Source organism: Egretta garzetta, unplaced genomic scaffold (assembly GCF_000687185.1).
Source record: "Egretta garzetta isolate BGI_Z169 unplaced genomic scaffold, ASM68718v1 scaffold56, whole genome shotgun sequence".
NCBI classification, from domain to species: Eukaryota; Metazoa; Chordata; class Aves; order Pelecaniformes; family Ardeidae; genus Egretta; species Egretta garzetta.
Window position 1 is genome coordinate 1,138,806 of NW_009260182.1, and position 17,674 is coordinate 1,156,479.

At 39.7% G+C, this 17,674-nt stretch overlaps 1 protein-coding gene across 1 annotated transcript in view; it reads right to left on the reverse strand.

The window, feature by feature from the left end:
- The window catches only part of SH2D4B (SH2 domain containing 4B), a 67,231-nt gene extending 55,174 nt beyond the window's left edge, over positions 1 to 12,057 (reverse strand). Inside the window, exon 1 of the mRNA XM_009641945.1 lies at positions 11,874 to 12,057. Within this exon, the coding sequence (XP_009640240.1) occupies positions 11,874 to 12,057 (184 nt within the window). The remainder of the gene's footprint in view (positions 1 to 11,873) is intronic.
- Between the last annotated feature and the right edge of the window lie 5,617 nt (positions 12,058 to 17,674).

Genomic DNA, 17,674 nt, shown 5'->3' on the forward strand with positions numbered 1-17,674 from the left:
ATTTTCATAGTCATATACACCACCTGACTTAGTCTGGTTTTCTCTTTTCCTTCTGTTTTTATATGTATAACTCACAGATATTTTATGCATTTTAGAGGTACATAAAAAGGAATTGGTAGAAACACCTCTTGTGCATCCATTTGGTATGTTTTATTTCTAGCAAATTTGTTGAAACTGTTCTTCACAAAAGGAGATTCCACCACAAAGACCATTGCCAAGATGGACAATGGATTTTTTTTTAATGAACACAGACTACAAGGCCATAAAAGCGCAGCAGTTCATCTCACTCCCTGTACATTACAGTCTACTAGATTTCACCCTCCTACCCCAATATTGAGGTTAGTAAATTGTGCATGACCACACAGCTTCTAAAAGGCATCCTGTTTCATTTGAGAAAGTGAAGAACTGGATGATCTGCCATTTGCCTAGGTAGTTTTTCTGATGTTCTTATAAGTTAAAAGAAACCTGGGCCCCTTTGAGTGGCCAGTCTTTGCTTCCACTCTTTCTACATCTTTCTCTACTAGCATCAGCTTAATTACTCTCACCTCCAACTACCTGTTGTTCTGCAATAAGACAGTATCCATTTAACCAGATTAAGTTTCCCGATGCACAATGAATAAAGTGTTTTTGACATCCCAGACTGAAGAGGGAAAACTGCAGGAGGGAGTGAAGCGGGGCCGTTGACAGCAGGCAGTGCCAGTGCCAACCCACACTCGCAAGCGTTGACAACGCGAACTGAAGGCAACGAACATATTGGATCTCTCAATGAAAACTAATATTCTATATCAAATTTGAAAGTGATTTATACGAATTCCCAGTGTTGGCCTAATGGTGCTAACTTCAAGGGAAGAGTGGAAATTTAAGCTAATAATGTTTTCCTTTGATAACTCTCAAAAGCATTTGCTCTTTCAGAGTCTATCAGATTACATCTCAGGTTATAAATGTGAATGTATTTCATTGTGGTTCCTATTCTGTACATTTCTGTGGTCCTGTCAACATAACATTTATGTTGTATTTTTTGGATACAGCATTTGAACACCATCTGCTGAGAACTGACTGGCCATATCTGTACTTGCCTGCAAGATTTTCGCCTACTGCATTTCATGGTAAAGTATCTGGAGAAGTATGGAATGATTTCCTATGAGTATTGATCCCACATAACCAATGGAAGCTTTTGTTTTAGAAGTGGCCCATGTCCTCTTTCCTGGGATGAATATGGATATCCTAGTTATTCCCCTTCATTTAGTACTTTAAAGAAAACATTGCAAACATGCCTCATGTTAATTTATTTGTATCATAACTGGTAGATAGCAAATACTCCTACTGTTCTGAGACAACTTTGCTACTTCTGCTCATTTATGAGCTTATCAGATGGAAAAAGGATAAGAAAACCCTCTTTTCAGGTAAGCAGACAAATTTTATCTTTGCTTCTTTCCAGGTTTTCTGTGCCAAAGAGTTATTAATACGTTTCTCATAGGCACAACTTATCCATTATTACCCAGCCCCACAAAACAAATAGTTGATTTGTAGACATATCTTGAGAAACTGTTCACTTTCTTCCTTTTAAAACAATGGATCTCTCTTCTAAAGCTATAGACAGTAAATGTATAAACTGTTTTGAAAACATCAGTATAACATATTGTTGGTTCAGCACTACCTGCTGTACACTAGAGTATACTACTGTACACACATCCATAGTTCAAGTTGAAAGATAGTAGCAGGATCAAACAATCTGGCAATTATAAGCTTCAGCATTAACTAGACAGACCTCTACATATACAAAAACCTGTTTTTAAAACAATTCAATTTGAGGACATATGCCTTTATTCAGGTTTTTCATTAGAATAAGAGAAGGTCTTTTTCACATCCAACCACTCTTTCTATTTTACTACAAGAAATTACTCCCATGTAAATCTTCCCCTAAACCTATGCTCCCATAAAGTTTGAGACAGGCTTTACTGTACAATCTGATCATACAACTTGGTAGCTTCTTAGCACAGAATAACATTAAAAAAATTAGTGTATAGGAAAAGAAATAAACAGCCCAGGGAGAAAACCTGGCACTGCAAAAACTAATTCCTGCCATACAAAAAGTCTTTGCAGCCTGCACAATCACATGCACAGTGGTCAGTGCCAGCTCTTCTAGGCCAACAATACTGGGCTTGCACTTTCAAACAGTCGAACCAATTGCAAGGTCTGAGCCGAAAGTACAGAAAATTCTTTTCCTTAATTTTTTTAGGAAACTAGTGTGTCTGCTTTACAAGCAGAGAATTACCACCAATGAGGGCTGTTTATAATAAAATAATTTCTGCTTTAAGATGCCTCTCAAATATTAAATTTTTTTTCTGCAAAATACAGTATTTTCTTAAAAGAGACAGGTCCTGACTGAACAAATTTGCAATCTAGGTGAGAAAGAAGCAAGGCAACCTCATGTTTTCTGTTGAGAAGCAAGCTTCTGTGGCCAATCACAAAGCCTAAAGCAGAGTCAAGAAATAATAATTAAATCTCTTGAGGCCCAGATCTTGTGCCTCGACCACAAAAGTACTTTTCTTTTCCTGGAGAGACTGTGGCAGTCTGCAAATAATTACCATTAGGAAGCAGTGGACATCAAAACTATTCTGGATTGGAGAGTAGAAATGGAAGTGGTTTAGAAACAAACACAGCTTTATCAGGAAAACGTACTGAATAATTTACCAATTCTTTTCTATCTCTACTCTTCAGACCGACGATTTATTGGCTGTAGTATTCTACCAGGTTTTTTGTCTAAAACAACTCTGTAGCACCACAAGAAGGCAACATTAATTCTTGCAGTTCCTTCCACCTGTAGCTTCCTCCATGAATTAGTATCTCCCATGGAGTTCCCCTAAACCTGCATCTATACTGCTTTGAGACCAGCAAATTGGTTTCTGGATATTGCTCCTTTCTCCAGACGAATGCAAAATCAGGTATCCCAAATTTGCAGCACAAAGGGATCACAGTGAAAACTTTCCTGGAGACCTAACAGCCTGAACCAACAGCAACACAAATTTGCACATATAAACACACACAATCAAAAATAATATCAAATCATATTTTCTATTTGTGTTTATGCAGTCAATTCTATAACAGCAATGAAAGTATAAAACAATGCCCTAGAGAGCAATAGTAAACTCAAGGCTCTCACCTTTAAGAATTATTAGCCTCCACCAGCAGCACTACTAAGCTCATACACACAGAGCACTGGCGTGCAACCATGAGCTGCGCGATGTGGCACCGCAGGCTGCTCTTGGCCGTTGTGCTACCCTTAGGAAGTCCCCAGCGTAGGCAGGGCGTCCTTACTGCCAGGGCTGACCGCTGCCAGAGAACACGAACACTGCCAGCCACCTTGGGAGAGAGGGAAGGCAGCACCTGAAGGTGCATGGGAGGGGGAATCCTGGCTGCACGCAACGCTCAGGCTAAATCAGGCTTCAATTCCAATCAGCTCAGCTTTCCCATTCTGACCAAGGCTTAAAGCAAATGGAGTTACACAAAGGAGAACTGGGCCTTACACTGCCTCTGTTTATCAGGACAGAGGAGCAGAACCACAGATTGGGTTCAGAGGTTTTATGGGTTTGGGTGTTTTGGGTTGGGTTGGTTTTTTTAAGTGACAGTTTTAGGTTATATCTGGGTTCATTTTCACACACGCTTCTAATTAAAAGTGCTTTAAAAATAACAGTAATCAGAGCAAATGACATATTGCTGGTGTCAGCTTCCTTCCTCCAAGCTTGTTTGGTGTCAAGTCTCCCAGCTACGCTGTCACTTCGCTGCAGTCTGCCTGCTTAGCCCAGCAAACCAACAGAGAGAGCCAGGAGCCCCGACTGCCTTTCTGTTACAGGGAGTATTACAGGCTGTGTCAAGTGTAAATTCAGAAAATTGGAAGATCACTGATTTATAATCTCAGAAATATGGAATGGCATTCAAAGTCTGCTTGAACTTTCTCAAAAGCGTCTGCTATTTCTATGAACAGTCTTGTTTCTCTGAGGCTGGGCTTCCCACCACAGTTCCCCTGCTTGGAAGCTACAGATCCCTGCAATAGCAATTGACTCTCCTTTCTCGCTCACTGGAAAGCTTTGTAGTCATACAAATATCCTTTGACTCTCTCTTTAGAAAATATTCCTTTTCTTTTTGCTCTCTGCACTAGAAAAAAGTCTCCTGAAACTTATTCTACATTTGAAATAGGCTGCGTGAGCATTCACTGCTTCACCGCTGACATCAAGCTGATCAGCCTGATCTACTTTTGTCATTCAGAGATAAACCACAGCTTGTGGAGTTTGGTGTGCTTGTAGGGTTGGGGTTTTTTTGTTCTTTTGGACTTTAGATATCTGGTATACTTTGGTCTGAGCACAATGTGTTCTACATGAGATTTTACCCTTGGCTTTCTAAGCAAATTGTTTTCATGGCTTCTTTAGGATGAAAATGAGAGCTTTAGGCTGTTCTCAGTTCCTTGAGCTTATTTTATTTAATTTTTTTTTAATACAAACACACACAATTTCACTTCTTTCTAAGGAGAAAACGTAGGAAGTTATTGTGTATGTTTCTGAGAGACTGTTCAAAGGACAAAAGGCACTTTTCCAAACATTAAATGCCATAAATCTGTTAAAATACATATAGAATAATTAGGAGGTAACGATGAAAGTAATAACAATAACATAATCCCACAATAAGCTGAAGATCTGCTATAATGAATTCTGTGGTCTGCCCCTACCAGTAGTCATAGGACCATGAACCTGTCTTCCAAGAATACCTTCAAAAGACCCAGTCACTTTAATTCTTAAAACTAGAAAATGGGTAACAATTCTGAACTTCAGGCATCCCCCCAACATTTCAGTTTACACACCCTCCAATTTAAACAGTGTGTGGTGTGCTTTTCTATTTAAAGGAGGATTTGCAGAAGGAGGAAGAAATTCAGCTGATTTACATTAATATACCAAGGGTTGCAGGATCTCAGTATTGCTGAAAAATCAGCCTTCATGGCTCCCCAGCTGCTTCCTGATCACATAACAAACTCAATCTTCTGTTTATGGAATTACAGCCTGTTACCATGGAAATAATTATGCTGCAATAGACCCCTGCAGGATCAAATAAAGGAAGAGTGACTGCAAGAGAGCAAACATTAAGGGAGGAAACAGCTACTCAAATAAGACTACAGTAATTAACAAATGTAGCAAAGATAACTGTACATAACACTCAGGGGTAACTGGGTTTGCATTATCACATGCTATGTACATATGCAATATGTATATATAGGTTTGCATATTGTAAACCAAAAAAGAAGGAAAAAAAAGAAACAGAAATAAATTATCATTTATGTGGTCTCTATCTAGTATGTCCCAGATATTTTCTTGGCTCCCTGGCCGAGGCACACTGTTACACATAACAATTCTGTAATTTGCCCACTTTCAACTGGGAGATAACATTCAGAACTCATTCTTAAAGACATTGCTCTAACTCTGTGTACAATCAGAGGTAGCCTCTTGTTTGTCCATTTTAATGACCTTTTCACCGTAAACAGTATAAAAATGCAGGTACACATCAGATCAGAGTCAAAGGTTGTAAAATCATTCACATCAGTATAATTTGATTTTTTTCTGCATAAAAAAGTAAAGTCAAGAACATAGCACTGTAATTTCTGATTCCTGGTCCCAGTTGTCTCTTGTAAAGAGAAAAGCTATTTACAAGGCTTGGTTTCTCACACAGAGCTACCACAAAGCATCCAGGTTTTCCCACTGATGGAGAATAAAAAAAAAAAACAAGTTTGCATGGCTACTTCAGGGTCTGCTGGAAACACAAAGCAGAAGAATAAGGGTTCTCTGTCACAGAATGAATGCAGAACCATGGATCACTTTCTGCACCAGACTCCCCTACTTAATGCAGCGTGGCAGGTTTGCACCGACTACGTTTATCAGGCACACAGGACCACAAAAGCAGGGAGAACTATACTGCTACAGCACAATTTCCTAGCACCACAGCACACGAGCGGACTTGAAGGTTAATGAGCCACCATCAGCGTCTGCCTAAATCTACTGCTGACTTGAGTACATTGAGCTTTCCCATGCCTTCCAAATCCTGCTATCAAAACTTAGTACCTCCATCCCTGAATGTTTTAGTAATTCATGCTAAAAACTGGCAAAATCAGCAAAGAAATATTGAATTAGCTCAGGTGAATCCCATTCTCCCCCTGGCAGCAGTACTGCTCTCTTTCCATATCACGTATTCATGAGCTTGCAGACAGCCACAACCTCGTACCATCACCAGAGCACTAGCATGCACAAGAAAGCCCATCTAACACCACTGCGTCCAGACAGGCTGAGGAACCAATGCCGCAGAGAAACACAGGAATGCTCTCCACGCCAGCGGCTCAGCTAAGCCAGTAGCCTCACTCAGAAAGTGGCAGATACCAGATGCTTCAGACAACAGGAGTGCCGAGGATCGCACGCGTGCAAGAGAAGCCTCCAATATAATAAGGCCTAGGTAGCCAGCAATATTCTGCCATCACTTTTCTGCAAAACAGAAGTCAGCTGCAGGGCAAGATCTGAGACTAAAAAGCACAGACTTAGGGATAATCCTAGGAAGGCAGAGAAGTCCCTCTGGATTTGTTCCATCTGGTATGTAATTTAGGTCATCTGGCAGTTGGGGGTCTCTTTCTAGCCCCAGGTTTGGAGAATTGAACAGTTTAGAAGCTGCTGTTTAACCATACCTCAGCACACAGCCACACTGAGCCTGAGCTCCAAGCAGCTGAGTTCTGGCCCCAAGGTACACAGTGCTAACAAAACTGCAATCATGGCACAAGCTGCTGTACATGTTGTGAATATTACATTAAAACTTTTCCAATGACTTCACATTAGTTGGCTCATTCCTTTAATAAAAGTTATTCTAATGTTCTCATTAATGTTCTTTTACTTTTTCAGTTGTATCTGAATAGGAAAAAAAAAGGCAGGGCTCTATAGAATTTAAGACCGCACACAGTCAGAAATTTCAGAAAGACTCATCTGATGTCTCCGGTTAGACCCACATCCAATCATACAGAGAAAGAGACAACGAACGCTGCCAGGAGCACAGCTCTGTGGGAGATAAAATCTTAGCTAAGCATTATGAGGGTGTGCAGAGGCCTTAGTATAAATGAGGAACACATTTCTGAGTTCAAAAACATAGAATGTCACTGCATGTACTCCCACTCACCTTTCATAGAGACCCTGAAACACACACCCACTCACTGGCCTCACATGTGACACTTGGTGCATCCTCTAACCATCCACCTCTGAGATTTGAAATACTTGCTTCCAAATAGCTTCACCTATTCTCTAATGATTTTTTAACTATTTTTGCTATTTAGATAAAGAAAATATTTTATAGCCATGCTGTATAATATGCCTACCTAATTTTCTCCCAGCTACTCTTGTTACAGACAGGTAAATACGAGTGCTTACAAATAGCTCCTGTCTGAACATCAAGAGCTGCAGCTCACAATGAATAAATGTCAGAATAAGCAGCAGCAGACCAGCATCACCTTCCCTCCTACATGGCTGTCCTTCAGCTACCTAATGCTCAATAGTTTTTGAGATCTCATTTCAGGTATGCTGACAGCTCTGGATTCTGTATCAGAGTCAAAACCCAAATTGGCAGGGTCCTTCACTTACTCCCAACTCAGCTATACTGGTTAAAGGGCTCCTGCCTAATCAAATAAATATGTTTCTTTGCAAATTGCGAAGCTGCCTATCAGTCAACTCTCATCAAATCCCAACGGGATCTTGAAATTGAGAGACTTCCCTTAATGATTTTTAACACAGTAAAAGGCAACCTGTTTTACTATTATGTGTTGCTGAAGGATCTGCCCAGGAGTAATTTGTATATGAACTGGAGATGGACCTCCAAGAATTCAACTCGCTTGTGAAGCTATTTCAGTACAAGCCAGCAGTCATGATTTAATTAAAGCTATGAAATACTTTTTTTTTTTTTTTACCTCAAATAAGTTCGCTAAACACTGCAGTTTTGGGAGGACCCAAATGATGCTCAAATTCTACTAATATTTTTAGGCAAGGTACAAATGTAGGCTAGATACAAACAGCAAAAACATGGGAACAGTTTACTCAATGTTTTATAAAGGAAATATTTCATTCTGAAGTGATATTTATATCTTGCTCCCTTTTAGGCATCGATCTGTGTTTTTAAAAAGGGAAGAAAATTAAAATTGTTGAATAATCTGAAAATGTTTCATTCAACCCCGAAGTGAAATAATTCCTTTAACATTGACTCATTCTAATACACATTTCCATTTTAACCTTTCCTCAAGACATGTGAAACCAAACAATCCAATGGAAACACAGGCACAATTTAGCATTTACTGAAGGTGACTAATATTATTTTCTTTAGAAATTAATAGCAAGACTAAATAGACAGTTACACTATCTGGCTTGCTAAACCCTCTCAACAACTTACACCTTATTTCATGGTTTGGACTTGTTTTTGTTTTCCAAGAAGCAAATGTCATTGTACTGAATAGGACATTTATGGACAATCTACATTCAGTAGGGCTTCTATAAAAATCACTGTAGCTTTTGGGCCTTTGCTAGTTAGTTTCCAAACAATTAAAAAAAATGATCACACTGATGAGCATTCCCATTGCCTAAACCTGCTGATGATTTAACTCTAGCACAAGGCCAATTTGACCTGCATATGCCACTTTTTTACTCCCCAAATAAGCATTTGTGGTTCCTGCAAGACAACACATCTAAACCTTGCACAAGAACCCTTCATCCTCAAGTCACTGTAGAAAATAAAAATTGGTTTCACAATCACTGCTCTATTTCAAAAAATCCACCCCTTTTGCTGTGCTGCTGGGTTCGCACGTACCATTGCAGGTAAGCTCTTGAACTGATGGAGAATTGTGCCAATTGGGGTACAGGACTCCAGATGAAACCCAAGCACTTTTTGGAGCATTTTTAGTTAAAGAAGTGTCCATTGTCATTAATTCCTTTTGTTCTATCTCACCCTATCCCACACCAAAAAGGTGGGGCAAAAAATTATTTTATACAAATGTTATGTCATATTCACAAACAACATACACATTTTTCTGTCAACTAGAAGATCTCAGAAACTTGGCACGACAATAGAGATATTAAAGTCTCACCTCTGTTTTCTTCTATACGTCAGGCTACAAATATCTCTATAAAGCTTGGCTTTATAACTCTTGGCTTCAACAAAATAGCACAAACATAAAACCTGTGTCATGCAGTAGAGAGTAAAAACCAAAACCTTGCAGATGAAACTACTCACATCCCTCAGTTCCAAAGGAATAAAGAACATGTAATTGCGGTAGCTTTAAATTTCCCAGTAGCTACTAATTTTAAAGAGGAATAAAAATACTCCATATTCTACGCTGTCTAGCAGGGGGAGAATGCTTGGAAATGCACTTATACCTCAGCAAAGCCCGAAAACTAAGCAGCTTCAAGGTTCAAAAAATGTTTTTCTTTCAGGAAAAAAAATAAATCACATATTTAAGATAAGAAAGGATTATTATAGTCATCTAGTCTGACCCTTTGAGTCATATAGGCAAAAATATTGCACAGTGATTCCTATCTTACACACGCAATTTATGGTTGACTTTTTTCACTTTTTTTTAAAGAAGCAGCTAGCTCCACTATGAGACCATTTACCATCATATTATGGAACTGTGCGGTAGAAATCAGTCACAAGTGTCTGTACAGTTAATGACCAGCATGCCTGAAAGATATCTTTTGTAACTCTGGCCCACATCAGTTCATGGCAGTCAAAATGTATTTTCAGCATATACCTGACATTCAAATCTAATTCCAATAGTTCTCCCTGAAAAAAAAAAAAATGTTAAATCAGTTCTTTGGTATAGTTCTGAAGGAAGTAGAAAGTTTCCAACAGCGGGCAGAAGTCAAACCTAAGCAATGCCTCAAATTGGCAATTTAAGAAGGTAAAATGGAAATGGGCCATTGTGAAATTTAACTCCATGTGTATTTGCGAATACTTCTGTCAGAGCAAATATAATCGATAGCCTATTCTGCTGCTCTCCTTTCTCCTATTCCTTATAAATTAGAGAATTACCCAGAAAATGGTCTCCTGTAGCAGGAAGCTGAACAGGTTTAATGTATAATTTATATATGGAAATTTAGGTGTCAACACTGACAAATCATCACATAAATATTTTTGCATCTCTCTTCCTGAAAGAGTGAGCATAATACAGATTATCTCAATGATATAATGTTTTAGTACGTGGAGCTGAACTGTATTTTTAATTTTTCCTCAGCTACAAATCAATCACAATGAACAAGGTTTTTGTGCTGTATGAGAAGCTATTTTGATGCCATCCCTCTTTGGAGAGGGCCATTCACAGTAAGAACACTAACATGAAGGAAACAAATTAAACAGAATGAGGTTTTCCAATGTCCACCTTGCCACCTGTGCAGGGACATTTTAAACTCCTATTACAGCTGATTAGGGCATTCTGAACATTCCCCCTTTATTTTCAGGCTACCACTGTAACTTAGTCTACAGTCATTTCATAAAGGGCTTTGCTTCAAATGAGTCTTGGAAACTAGTTTTGCTTTGAAACAAATTTCTTTAATAATAGTCATTGAATTGTTAACTACCTAATGGGCACTTTCCAGTGTTCAGAGGCTCTAAACATTTTAAGAGCTCTGACAATTGAATCCAATAGTTATCAGCATTGAGGTGCTCCAAGCAAAGCTTTCTACCATGGGTATGTTAAGATGAGCAACACTTTAAATGCTGACTGCAGAGTCACATGGCTGTTAGAGCGCTTTCTCAACATCAGCTACCCGAAATTATTAGAAATTTTGAATATTCCAGTTTTAATAGATTTAAAGATAGGATAAGATCTTTGGCGTTTCACAGGGAAATATCTCAAATATCTTGACATATCTCTGACAGTTCCTTGTTGAGTGAGGAATCACTGCAACTACATTTCCAAGATGAAAATGTTTGTTTTGCATCAGCCTAACAACTTCATCCTATGAGTGGGGAAAGAGCTGGAAGCCACTTGATCAGAGAAGAGAGCAAGGAAATAAGTATTTCTGTGTATTCCAAACCATGTGGACCCAAGACCAGACACGTGGAAGTGACATTTGGAGAAGTTTTGTTGATATTTTCTTCCATGAATTTGCTTATTTGCTTTTTAAATCAACACACACATTTAGCATCCATAAAAGCCTGTGGAAGGAGCTCCATAGTTTAACTACATATTGCATGAAAACACATTTCTGGTTTTTTTCCTTTTTTTTTGGTTTTGGTTGTTGGGTTTTTTTACATGGTTGCCCCACTATTGTCCTATTCCCCAGACAGTATTTTGGAGAGTGTCTGCTAGTACCGTTGGAAATTTAGTCCCATATGGTATGGCTGTTCTGACGTCACTTCTTATTCACAAACAGCCCTTCATAACAAGCTCGAATTCATGAATTTATCTCCTACTCCAGCTACTTGGAAACATTTAATGCCAAGTCAAGAAACATCAACAGCACAGGCAAGACTGCCTTTTGCTTGGCTGAGGGGTGGGGATGCTAGGTGACGAAAAAAGTGGAGGGGAAACTTGGTCATGGTACATCTGTTACCACTGACAGAATAGGAGCAATGACTCCTGACTGAAAGAGGCACTTCAAAATGATTCCCCTTACTCCCACACTAAACTATTCCCCCGGACAAAGAACCAGCCTTGAGAGACAAGGAGCAGGAACATGGTGCTTTTGCTGCCCCGCACTGTCTTTTTGCCTATGGGGACAGCTGGCACTCTGCCTTGTAATGCATGCTGCACCACAGCCAGTCGCATGCCCACCCATCCCCAGCTCTTAAGTACGGAAGGTCACAAATCTTACTCTGTTTGCGCCTCGCTGTCTTTCTCAGCACGGCCTCCTCCATTCGTGCTTTTTCTTCCCTCTCCTTCCAGCGCCTCAGCTGCTCTTCTCTCATTTTGTAGAACAAGATCTGCTTTTGCTCTTCGTTCAGCTCTGCCAGGAGCTCAGGGTCAATATACATATCACGCAAAATTTGCTGCAGCATGACGACTCAAAAAAAAAAAAGAAAAGATAGATAAACCTGCTTCCAACTATACTCACTGTGGTGACAAAACCCCACCGACAGTACTCCAGAAAGCAACCTGCAGCAAAGGAGCTCTCCCAGACCTGCCTGCCCAGCAAAGGTTTGATTCTTGCTCTGGCCTTCTTCATGCAGGCATATTCTGCTCCTCGTCTCTTACGGGGACGGAGTTCTCTGCTTATCTCATCCTCCAAAGGTAGAGATAGGTGTCAAGTGAAAGGAAGGGGGAGGAACAGACAAGGATAAGGGAAATAATGAAGAAGCCAGGAGAAAAAAAAAAAAAAAAAAAGTCACTTCAGCACTCCTGACTGCAAGCTGGTAAAAATAAGGGATTCTTGACTGAACCCATCAGCTTTGCTCCCTTGGGCAGAAGGAAATTCAATGTAGAGAAAGTCTCAGACTTTCAGCTCAAGTGGTTCCCCTCAGCAGCGACACACTCCCAAGGGTGTAATTGCTGCCCAGGGGTATAAAGTGATGTCATGGTTAAAGGTATCGCCTACACCAACAATATCTATGTCACTTTGGGAACTGATCTCTTCTGATAAGAGAGGAGAAACGAGTTTCCATATTATTTCCCAGCCTAGCCTGCTAACTAGTCTCAGCAGGGTAGGTCATATTAGAGGTCCTATTTACCTGGTGTTGACAACTATTGTCATGCAGCAAACTGATTAAAATGCCTCTAAAATTAAAAGCAGATGTAACAAAAGCCACAAGAATCTTGTTATCACTTTATAAATAGTAAATTAATATTAATTAAAGAGTAAGTTCTCAGCAGTTCATGCAGACTATGCAAGTCATGCTGTTACTTAATTTTCCACTTTGTGACTGAAGAAAGTTATAATGCTGTTCTTCAAGCAAATTGTGGCTTTTCACTATGTAACAGAATTTTACCAAAATCAGAAAAGGAATATTATTTCAGCACCAGGGCCAACAGCCACTTAATTATGTAAACCCCCCCACATACAACACACCCAAAAAACCCCAAACACTCTGGATTCCAGAGCCAGCTTGCTCTGAGCAGAGGCCCAGCTCCTTTTGGCACTTTGTGGGAAAGGGGCCATCTCCTGAAACGAACCAAGATGTGGCCACTCATAACAAAACACGGATCACATTTGCAGGCTGAGTGGCATCCCACTGCATGATGTTTACACAAGAATGAAGAGCAAAAGCAGATCTGCATTTCCTTACAAGAAACCCACTTTATACATAGGTATCTGTCAAACTCTTACATGATTTCCAGGATCCTCATATTCCAAAACTTACTGTGTTAATGCTTCTATTCATGTAGCACTTTTTTGAGGTATGCAAAATACTATAATCTTAATTTAGGCAGAAAAAAAGTCTGATCTAAACTAAAATTCAAGAGAAGACACTGTTTCACCTAAAAGCGTGAATCCAAAGATTATGCTTGAATGATGCCTTCAGCTGAAACAGAATTTCAGAACCCATCACGTTTGGGCTATACAGAGTTCAGTTCACATGCATGCTACTCTGCAGTTCAGGATCTCTCAGGAGACAGATTTTGTCTCCTAAAATAAAATGCTTTATGCTTTATTTTTTTTTAATTTTTATTTAAGAAATACAGTTTGGCAAGAAAAAACCTTAGGTAAGAAAGACTTTGTTGCTGTTTCTTTCTTCTATTTTACTTGGTCAGGTGTAGAAAGGGTGAGCCTGGGGGGGGTTGGCCTTCGTTTCTCTGCTTTTATTCAATTATATTAGAGCTGGGGCTCCACGTTTTGGCACTAATTGAAAAAGACTCGCCTTTGCAAAGGCTTCAGGGCACGCAGTTTTGCTGTTCTACTCATTTGTCATCTTTCTTATTTTATTTTACTTGACTTCACAGAACAGAAATCAAATCCTTATCAGAAGCTATCACAGTGCAAAGAACAAACTCTTCATCAAGGATTATGTGCATTTAAGCATGATAAGAACCACCATTTCTGAACTGCATTTAGCTGCAGAAGTAGCCCAGGATGGAGACACAAGATACAAAATAGCATACAAGCAAATTTTCAGGCAACTACCAGTAATGTTCAATGAGCAATCACATAACAAAAATAGCAGGAGCAAAGAGATTAAATGAATACTTCATGAACAACGCATTGCCTGAAGATTATTCACCAAAAACATTTGAGAATGGTGACCAAGTAGAACTAAACTGTGCGGGCATTTTTTTTTAAGTCACATGTGGAGGTTACCATTTAATCACAGCAATGAATCTGATCAACTTTCTCTGTCTTAGTTTTTCTTCTTCGGGTTGTAGCAACCCCAGAATAAAAAAATTATGGAAATACAAAGGGGAAAAAAGGAAGATAAAGAAATTCTCTATCTGGCACAAGCCAACATCCAACAGAACTAGAAAGATACGTGATAAAGTCTGCTATTAGTTTCTTGTCCAAGATAAAAATACTCTGCCTCAGAACATTTGGACTACAAGCTCTCACATGGGTGGTAGTTTTGCATCAACTCCCTCCCTTTGCTTTCACCAGTAGCTAAGTTTGTTGTAAGACTTCTGTTTCTTTATGGGGCAGAAAATCCAAGAGGACCAATGGGAAGAACCAGGTGTTTTCACCAGTCCCTTCCTTTCCCTTACTAATTAACACTTGATTTGATAACAATTTGGGAACGAAGTAGAAGGAGACATATGGTCACCTTGCTGCAGATCCCAAAGGTATACAGAACCTCAGTCATGTAAGTAAGTACTAGGCATGCTGAGAAACCATCTGATGTTCTACTTACCAGAAAACACTAACGGTAGACGGTGTTCCCAAAATACAAGTTTTGAATATTTTGGGCCAATGAGGTATTTGGCCCAAACCAGGCTTCATCAGGAGCTAAAGCTCCTTCGTCAGAAGCTGGCAACACCCAACCCATCCATGCTGAGCACCTTGCAGGATATGAAAGATTGTGACAACAGGTCCAACTTCCATATACCTTCACCAGACTAGAAGTGCTAAGGAGCAATAATTCAGACAATGAAGTGTAGTCACTAATCACCATTCCAGTACTTCAAATCTCTTCTGCACCTGACAAAATTCCTTGCAGAATTTCTCCTTGATGAAGAAACACTCTTGAAGAACTGTTACAAAACAATTAAATGACATCTCTGATATAGGCAATGAATAAAAAAAACCCTGACTGTACAAAACATAGTCATCTGCCCCCTTGTAATAACCATCACGGGGAAGATGAACTGCAGGAAAATTCTCCCTCTCATTCTTTTTCCAGCTTAATTTCTTTCTAAGCCTCTCGACTCACTTTCCTGCCCACTGTGATGAAGCTTCTTGAGAAGCCAGTTTCCTCAGCTGGAGATCCAAACGTAAGAGCCTTCCTGACTGGCTGTGACCCTTTATCCAGAATGAAAGAATATTTGTGTAAAAACTTTCTCTTCCTACATTGCTCGTCTTCCTGTGGGAGGCATCAATTTAGGTGTTAATGCCCTCCTCACATCTGGCCGTTAGTGATCTTTAAAATTACGCTGTTTTCAAGCCATAAGACACAGGGATGTCATGATCGCCAGCGAGACACAGGTACCTGCGTGGCTTTGCTTCCTGCCCACCCTCTTCGCTAAGAGAAAGCTAGATATTTGATCCCTCTGTGACTGACGGTCTCTAGAATGACCTCAGGTAAAAATTAACATTCTGATACAAGAGAGATGTCTGACAAAAAAATTCAAAGAAAACACTCACTCACCATAGCTAAAGTCAAAAAATGAGAGGTCACAGATTTCCTTGCATAACCGAGAACAGCATTTCGAATTCTAAACCTATCCTGTCAGAGGAAGTGTCTGTCTGCTAGAAAACGATTTGTCTTTTCATTGAAGACACGGTCCTGTTAAAGCGATAAAAGGGCTGCTTCTCTCGTGGCTATGTCAGTGAACCTTTTGTCTGTACAGGAAGTGTTTCCAGTGGTATGCTATGCAAATCTTTAACCTAGTAGACACTGATTCTCGTTACACTTCACCTTTCCATAAATATTCCAAATGAATACTCTGATGCACCACAAAGAAATTACCATGAACTCCTGATTTCTCAGAAAATTAGGAAAATCTTTGAGTCCAAAACTCAAACGGCAATCTTGAAGAAACACCAAACCTACTTTAAAAGCTCTTGCTACCTTCTAGGATTAGCTCGTATTTTGCAATGGATGAGCTTTGCGGTTCCAGCCAACCCAGAGTCAGAAAGCTGAGGAGCAGGAGAACTCAAACACAAAATAAAACTTTCTATTGCAAAATAAAAATTCTCTCTCTTCCCTTCCTTTCCCAGACCTGATTGAGATATGGATGAATTAACAACTCAGAAGAACAGGGAAATTTGAAGTAAGGGTGCCCATTTCCTGATTGTGGCTGTTCATCATCTTCCCAGCATTTCTGGGAAGCATTTTGAATAGTTTAGAAGGACAATGACCTCTCCATTGCTCTTCCATCTTGGTCACCCCTAGTTCAACAGTCCAAACTAAGCTAAAACCATTACAGAAAGATATTACATCTCAACAGCCTATACACAAAATATAAGATTACTATTAATGCAGTTCTTTTGCGGCAGTCATTACCTTACAATAACTGCCAAACAACTTGATGCTCTAATAAGCAGCAGTCTCTCTGCAAGGAGCTCAGAGCTGTTTAAAATTTATGTTTGGAGTATTCCTTTAATCTTTAATGGTATCTTCTGAGACCAGACACACGGTCCCATCTCTGGTGTAGTATCTTTGTGGCTAAGCAGTCCTCAGCACTGCCACTAGAATTCATCTGCTGGGAAAGGGGGAGGGAGGGAGAAGAGGAGACACAGAAAAACATTTTAATATCATTTTTAAGGAAAGGGGAAGTGCTTAACTGGCCAAGGCCTGCAAATCTCCTCATCCATTTTCCTGTGAGCATGCGCACCCTCCATTCCCTGAACTGAATAGCTCACTAGCAATGCTGATGAATGCTGAGCCAGCAGAACAGCATTTTCATTTGGATTTTATGACACAGCCATCTAACCTACTTTAGCCATGTCATTTACATAAAAATATTCTGCTATAACCTATATATTACAAGGAAAGAGGGGGAGTTAATGCACCTCCCTCCTTAAAGAGAGGGACACAATTAAGAAAAAAAAAATAAACAGAAAATGTGGCAATCATATGTTTTCTAAGGCTGTGAACTCCATAGCCTTAATAATTTTTTTTTGTGGTTTGTCTTTCTTTGTATTTTTCATTTTTTTAAGAGGAAGCAGTGTACAGTATCTGTATCTGAATTTTTCAAGTCCTGCTGTGTCAGCATCAAAAGAACAGCAGAATCTAGAATTGAATGGTGCAGGAGGGAGCTGACAATGTGAAAGGGGAAAGGTAGAATTAACATTTGCTTGAGGCTGTCTAAACCCTACAAATCTGTCACTAGAAAAGCAAATACATTAGGGCACTCACCACAACAAACCAGTCTTGTGTCTGATTTGCACATTGCTGCCAATTAAAAACTAGAAAAAACCCCAAACCCAGTTGAGAACCATCCTCTCCCCACCTCTTTAGTCACAGAGGGATGTAACGAAACCTGCCTGGATTTGCTCCATTCCCATACTCAAGTCTGTGGCTCCCTCTAAGG